Source organism: Rhagoletis zephyria, unplaced genomic scaffold, assembly GCF_001687245.7.
Source record: "Rhagoletis zephyria isolate East Lansing unplaced genomic scaffold, Rhagoletis_zephyria_1.1 Rzeph_scaffold_08090, whole genome shotgun sequence".
Taxonomy (NCBI): Eukaryota; Metazoa; Arthropoda; class Insecta; order Diptera; family Tephritidae; genus Rhagoletis; species Rhagoletis zephyria.
In genome coordinates, this window is record NW_016165170.1 from 11823 (window position 1) to 18874 (window position 7052).

General features: G+C 33.8%; 1 protein-coding gene across 1 annotated transcript in view; it reads left to right on the plus strand.

Moving 5' to 3' along the window:
* Positions 1–248: 248 nt before the first annotated feature.
* Positions 249–7052, plus strand: part of Rpt3 (26S proteasome regulatory subunit Rpt3) — an 11629-nt gene continuing 4825 nt past the window's right edge. Inside the window, exons 1-3 of the mRNA XM_017630755.1 lie at positions 249–382; positions 434–517; positions 683–1130. Of these exons, the coding sequence (XP_017486244.1) occupies positions 359–382; positions 434–517; positions 683–1130 (556 nt within the window). The 5' untranslated portion in view covers positions 249–358. The remainder of the gene's footprint in view (positions 383–433; positions 518–682; positions 1131–7052) is intronic.

Below are 7052 nucleotides of genomic sequence, written 5' to 3' on the forward strand. Positions count from 1 at the left end.
AATCGGTTACGCAGTTTATCAAATACTAATATTTTAAAATATCACAACTATTTAATTGCGGCAAATAACATTTATATAGTTAAAATCAGCGTAAAAAGTACTAATGGTGTGCATTTTTTGTTTTTCTATAGCTGAACGGTTGGTTATCTTGATGTATGCCTACGTATGAAACACACATGTGGTGTGAGAGTGCTCAGTGAGCTATGGCTGCCAACCACTGCATTAAATCGACAATTGGACAAAAATAATCGATTAATTTAATCAAATGATTAAACGCTGCCATTACTACTCCTAAGATTTTACAGAGTCATTTTCATAAGATTTTTTATTGACAGCTCATTTATTGTCGCGTTTAAAAATGGAGGTGTTTATTCCAGAAAAGGTATATGTAACAAGATTCTAGAGGCTTATTTAATTTTAATGTAATCCTTAGGAGGATATTCTCGATTTCAAGTTAAAAGATGCTCATAGTTCCTTGGATGAACTAGACATAGACGATTTGTACGTTCGATACAAGGTAAAAAATGGCGTGTTAATTTCATACTTTTCGGAAAAATTTAAATATTTATGGAAGCAAGTTTGTTGTAGGATTATTTCGATATTATAGATTCGTACGGAAGCCAGGAGACGCTAAATTTATGTTTCATGCAAAACTATTATAATTAAAATTTTAATGTTGCAGAAACTACAAAAAACGCTTGAATTTCTAGAAGTACAAGAAGAATATATAAAAGATGAACAGCGCAATTTAAAAAAAGAATATCTTCACGCTCAAGAGGAAGTCAAGCGCATTCAATCAGTCCCATTAGTGATTGGCCAATTCCTAGAAGCTGTTGACCAAAACACAGGGATAGTTGGTTCAACAACTGGTTCCAACTATTATGTTCGTATTTTATCTACCATTGACCGCGAATTATTAAAGCCATCGGCGTCGGTGGCATTGCATAAACATAGTAATGCCTTAGTAGACGTGCTCCCTCCAGAAGCCGATAGTTCAATATCGATGCTGCAACCAGATGAAAAGCCCGATGTAAGTTACGCAGATATTGGAGGGATGGATATGCAAAAACAAGAAATTCGTGAAGCTGTCGAATTGCCTTTAACACACTTCGAATTATACAAGCAAATTGGTAAAACATGGGGAATTTTTTGTAATTTGTGCAACGATTTTGGGGTGTCGGTGGAGTGAGAGTGGGCGTGACCCCCACGGGACTATAACTCACACTAATGGCGCTTTCGTTTCTACAAAAAATGTTGCCTTCCGTCTTAGTATGTATTTGTGCGCAGAAGGCAAAGAGAAGGTAATTTTTTTAGTAGAAACTAAAACGCCATAAGTAGAATTCTCTTTCTGTTTTTCCGAAGAAGGGATATTTTTTGTGTCTAATAGCTCAGCTAGGAAATTCGCAAAAAGTACCACATTTTAAACCGAAATTATTAAGAAATTAATGCACAGCTTCGGTGCAGCGAGTTTTTTGCAATACGGACAACTATTAAATATATTATTTTTCGCTAACTTTTAATAAACATACATACATTACGGTTATAATAATAACTAGCAGGGCGAACTTTGTCCCGCCCAAAATTAGATTTTTAGTTTAAACATTTAGGTCCAACATTTTCTCCAACAGTCCACGTTTACGATTTCCATTGGCACATTCATCGGCTAAGGTTATGGTTGGTGGTCGTTTGCCGCCTTAAATAACTTAACCAAAGTGTTATGTTCATGAAGAAGTTCCCTGGCGGCAACAATGATCCGGATCTATAGTGAATCTGCCTTAGAAACTATCTTATAGTTGGTGTCAATTTCAAAATGGGTGCGTATCATTGTTCAACAGAAATCCTTTATATGTACAATGACGAACAAAAATATTGGGACAGTGAGTTCTTCGCAATATATGCAAAGTTTTTTATTCTAATTTATTTTCGATATTTTTTTTATAAAAATATAGTTAATTTTACACCAAAAAACATAAAAATAAAATCTCTAAACTTTGTGCGAAACTCAGGGAAATTCTTTAAATTTGCACACGAATTTGCAACTTTTTATTCAGATTTTTTTAGAAGTATAAGTATGCAGTTTTATAGTCCATTGAATTTCAGTATAACAAAATGCTACTTTAAAGTTGCAAGAAAATCGCGTTGGTTTTTGGCATTTTTTTTTTTGTGGAAGGTGTTGCTAATTTTCTCCATACAAAAAATAATTGTCGAATATACTTTGTATGGAAGAACTTGCCTGAAAACAAACTACCAAAAATCAACGCGATTTTCTAGCGACTTCTAACTTGCACTATATTATACTAAATTTGAATGGGCTATAAAACTGCATACTTAGAATTTTTCTAAAAAATCTGAATTGAATAATGATTTTTCTTGAGTTTTGCACAAAGTTTAGAGATTTAGAAAACATAATCGTGTACAATGTACAATATTTTTATAAAAAATTATCGAAAATAAATTGGAATAAAAAACTTTGCATATATTGCGAAAAATTCACTGTACCAATACTTCTGTTCGGCACTGAATGTACATAGACTTATTTCAGATGAAATACCTTAAAAGCTAGTTTCATGTAAACAATTTACATAAGTAAAAAATGATTTTTTCCTGCCAGGTTCCATATTAAATTCAAGTAAAAAAATAAATTTTCATTAAACTGCTTTCATGAAACTGGCTTTTAAGGCATTTCGACAGGTGGTGATTTGAGATTTACCACTGCACAACTCAACCCTGGTGTCTCCGAATGAAGCTTTAACGCATAATAATGTTGGCAAATCAAATCCATTGGGTCAATCGTAACACACGAGAGTTCGATATACTCAATGGTTCAATAGATCGATTTAGTCTGACATCCACGGCACCTTTTCTTACTTGTCGATTTTTGGTAATAACTCGACCTCAGCACCACCACCTCAGCTCTTTTGCAATTGGACTGCGTTTACCGTTTCCGATACATGTTTTGAATATTCGCCAAATCGGATCATAAAAAGATTTTTAGTAATAACTCAACTACAGCGCTAACTGGCGGGTTAAATTGTGAAACTAAACTATCCAAAGACCCACTCAAACACAAACACAAAACTTTGTTAAAATTCCTCCAGCCGTTTAGGATTTCACTCACAAACATGCCCAGAAAAGAATTATATACACATTCAAAGATAAGTAAAAGTCAGTACGTTTGTGCTTTGCCATGCCTTCTTTTCAAAGAGCCCATTTTTCTCCATGAGTGTGGGATTGATTTCATATATCTCCATATGAAGTTCCAGTACTGTACCGTGAACATTTCCAGAGATATGCAGTATGAAATCCGGCTTGTATGGTAGGTGCCACGCCCCCTTTTTCCAATAGCTCCATATTTTCTCAATGACTGCGATTAATTTCATATATCTCCACACCAAGTTCCAGTTCTCTGCCAAGAACAATTCTAGAGATATGCAATAAGAAAAATTCGACTTGTATGGGAGATGCCACGCCCGTATAAAGTTCCAGTACTCTACCGTGAACATTTCCAGAGATATACAATATGAAAAATTCGGTTGCATATGAGGCGCCACACCCCTTTTCCAATAACTCCAATTTTTCTCCATGAGTATGTGATTGTTTTCATATACACATGCGTGCAACTAATTAGCAACGAAATTCAAAACGATATTGCTTTCAAGTTATGTTTATTTATTTTTAATAATTTTCATTTAAAATATAATTCAATCTATATCAGAAACCACAATAACAAAAGTTGCAAAGCTTGCACAAATTGCAAAAAAATTAATCAAACTTCAAAACATTGTCATCAAAATTTCAAAATTTTTAATTAGACTATTTAGAAAATTTTCGGGTATGCAGTTTTGTAGCTCATTCAATTTTAGTATAATAAAGTGCAAGTTTCAAGTCGCTAAACATTACCGTTGATTTTTTAGAATATATACATATAACACATGATCAAAATCTTTTTTTACATGGAAAAAAATCCGCAACACCCTCGACAAAAAAAAATTCTAAGAATCAACGGTAATTTTTAGCGACTTGAAGCTTCCACTTTATTAAACTAGAATTGAATGGGCTACAAAACTGCATACCCCAACATTTTCTATATATTCTAATTAACAATTTTTTTAAGTTTGATTAATTTTTTTGCAATTTGTGCAAGCTTTCCAACTTTTGTTATTGTGGTTTCTGTTATAGATTGAATTATATTTTAAATGAAAATTATTAAAAATAAATAAATAAACATAGGCCCTTATTATGAGCTGCATTCGATTTTCGATCTTCGCTGGCTATCGAAGATCGAAGATCGAAAGTGAAATTCGTATTATGAGCTATGCAAGCGTGTCGAAATTTTCGTTGAGTATCGAATTTTCTGTCGAACAGAATTTTGCTTTCGATGGTGTAGCGAAGTGTTAGAAAATTGTGAAAAATTTATGATTTTGTATATGTTTTCTTACATTTTGGCGGCTAGACACTAATTTTAAACAATTTTTATTAATTTCATGCAGTTCTAACATCGTGAATACTAAACACAAGCTCGAAAGGCTGGTTTTACTTGTGAAAGAAAATCCCAATACTCTGTTGGCACGATCTCTGAGAACAAAATCGTAGCGCTGTTGATAGTTTTAAAATATTTTAAATAGATTTGGCTCACAAACGCCTCTTTAGATGGTCGGAACTTTTTAATGAATCTGTAGACAAATTTCTTAAATATATTTTATATCAAAATATATTCGAAAGACTAATAAACTTAAACTCTCTTAAACATTTGCTACTCCTGGCCAGTTTACTAAGCTCTCATCCTCTGACGAATCGTTGAACCAGAACTCGTTGTACTCATTTTACCACGTTTTTATAAACTTGCTTTCTTTTTTACTTCATTTTAATTAGAACAAATTTACATAAATATGTATAAGCACACTATTTAGTTTGCTCGATTTGTAAACAAAGCTTCTCAGCGGTGAAAAATATACTATTGTGAACAACCTAAACGAGCGAAATTCACAATAGCGCTATTCTTCATCGAATGAGCGCCATAATACCAAATGAAAATTCGTTCGCTCAGCACTTTCGACCACAGTCGAAAATCGAATGCAACTCATAATAGGGGCCATAATTTGCAAGCAATATCGTTTTGAATTTCGTTGCTAATTAGTTGCACGCATCTGTATTTTCGTACCAAGTTCAAAAATTTTACCATGAACGCTTCCAAAAATATGCAGTATGAAATATTCTGGTTGTATAAGAGGTACCGCGCCCTCTTTTTCAATAGCTCCAATTTTTCTGCAAGCATATGCGATTGTTCTTATATATCTCCACATCAAGATCCAGTACTTTACCATGAACATTTCCAGAGATATGCAGTATGAAAAATTCGGTTTGTATGGGAGGTTCCACGCCCCTTTTGTGTATCGAGATTTTTGTTAGCTTATCACCTTCCATTGAACGTCTGCAGCAGGTGTCCGAAATTTCGGTTCAGCCGTTCCTAAGCTTTGCGATATACATAGAATCTATGTCTTAGATGGATGGATGCTANCAATTTTTTTAAGTTTGATTAATTTTTTTGCAATTTGTGCAAGCTTTCCAACTTTTGTTATTGTGGTTTCTGTTATAGATTGAATTATATTTTAAATGAAAATTATTAAAAATAAATAAATAAACATAGGCCCTTATTATGAGCTGCATTCGATTTTCGATCTTCGCTGGCTATCGAAGATCGAAGATCGAAAGTGAAATTCGTATTATGAGCTATGCAAGCGTGTCGAAATTTTCGTTGAGTATCGAATTTTCTGTCGAACAGAATTTTGCTTTCGATGGTGTAGCGAAGTGTTAGAAAATTGTGAAAAATGTATGATTTTGTATATGTTTTCTTACATTTTGGCGGCTAGACACTAATTTTAAACAATTTTTATTAATTTCATGCAGTTCTAACATCGTGAATACTAAACACAAGCTCGAAAGGCTGGTTTTACTTGTGAAAGAAAATCCCAATACTCTGTTGGCACGATCTCTGAGAACAAAATCGTAGCGCTGTTGATAGTTTTAAAATATTTTAAATAGATTTGGCTCACAAACGCCTCTTTAGATGGTCGGAACTTTTTAATGAATCTGTAGACAAATTTCTTAAATATATTTTATATCAAAATATATTCGAAAGACTAATAAACTTAAACTCTCTTAAACATTTGCTACTCCTGGCCAGTTTACTAAGCTCTCATCCTCTGACGAATCGTTGAACCAGAACTCGTTGTACTCATTTTACCACGTTTTTATAAACTTGCTTTCTTTTTTACTTCATTTTAATTAGAACAAATTTACATAAATATGTATAAGCACACTATTTAGTTTGCTCGATTTGTAAACAAAGCTTCTCAGCGGTGAAAAATATACTATTGTGAACAACCTAAACGAGCGAAATTCACAATAGCGCTATTCTTCATCGAATGAGCGCCATAATACCAAATGAAAATTCGTTCGCTCAGCACTTTCGACCACAGTCGAAAATCGAATGCAACTCATAATAGGGGCCATAATTTGCAAGCAATATCGTTTTGAATTTCGTTGCTAATTAGTTGCACGCATCTGTATTTTCGTACCAAGTTCAAAAATTTTACCATGAACGCTTCCAAAAATATGCAGTATGAAATATTCTGGTTGTATAAGAGGTACCGCGCCCTCTTTTTCAATAGCTCCAATTTTTCTGCAAGCATATGCGATTGTTCTTATATATCTCCACATCAAGATCCAGTACTTTACCATGAACATTTCCAGAGATATGCAGTATGAAAAATTCGGTTTGTATGGGAGGTTCCACGCCCCTTTTGTGTATCGAGATTTTTGTTAGCCTATAACCATCCTTTGAACGTCTGCAGAAGGTGTCTGGAATTTCGAAAAAATCGGTTCAGCCGTTCTCGAGCTTTGCGATATACATAGAATCTATGACCCCTATTAAGAGTTACATTCGATCATCGACTGTGGTCGAAAGTGCTGATCGAACGAATTTTCATTTGATATTATGGCGCTCATTCGATGAAGAATAGCGCTATTGTGAATTTCGCTCGTTTAGGTTG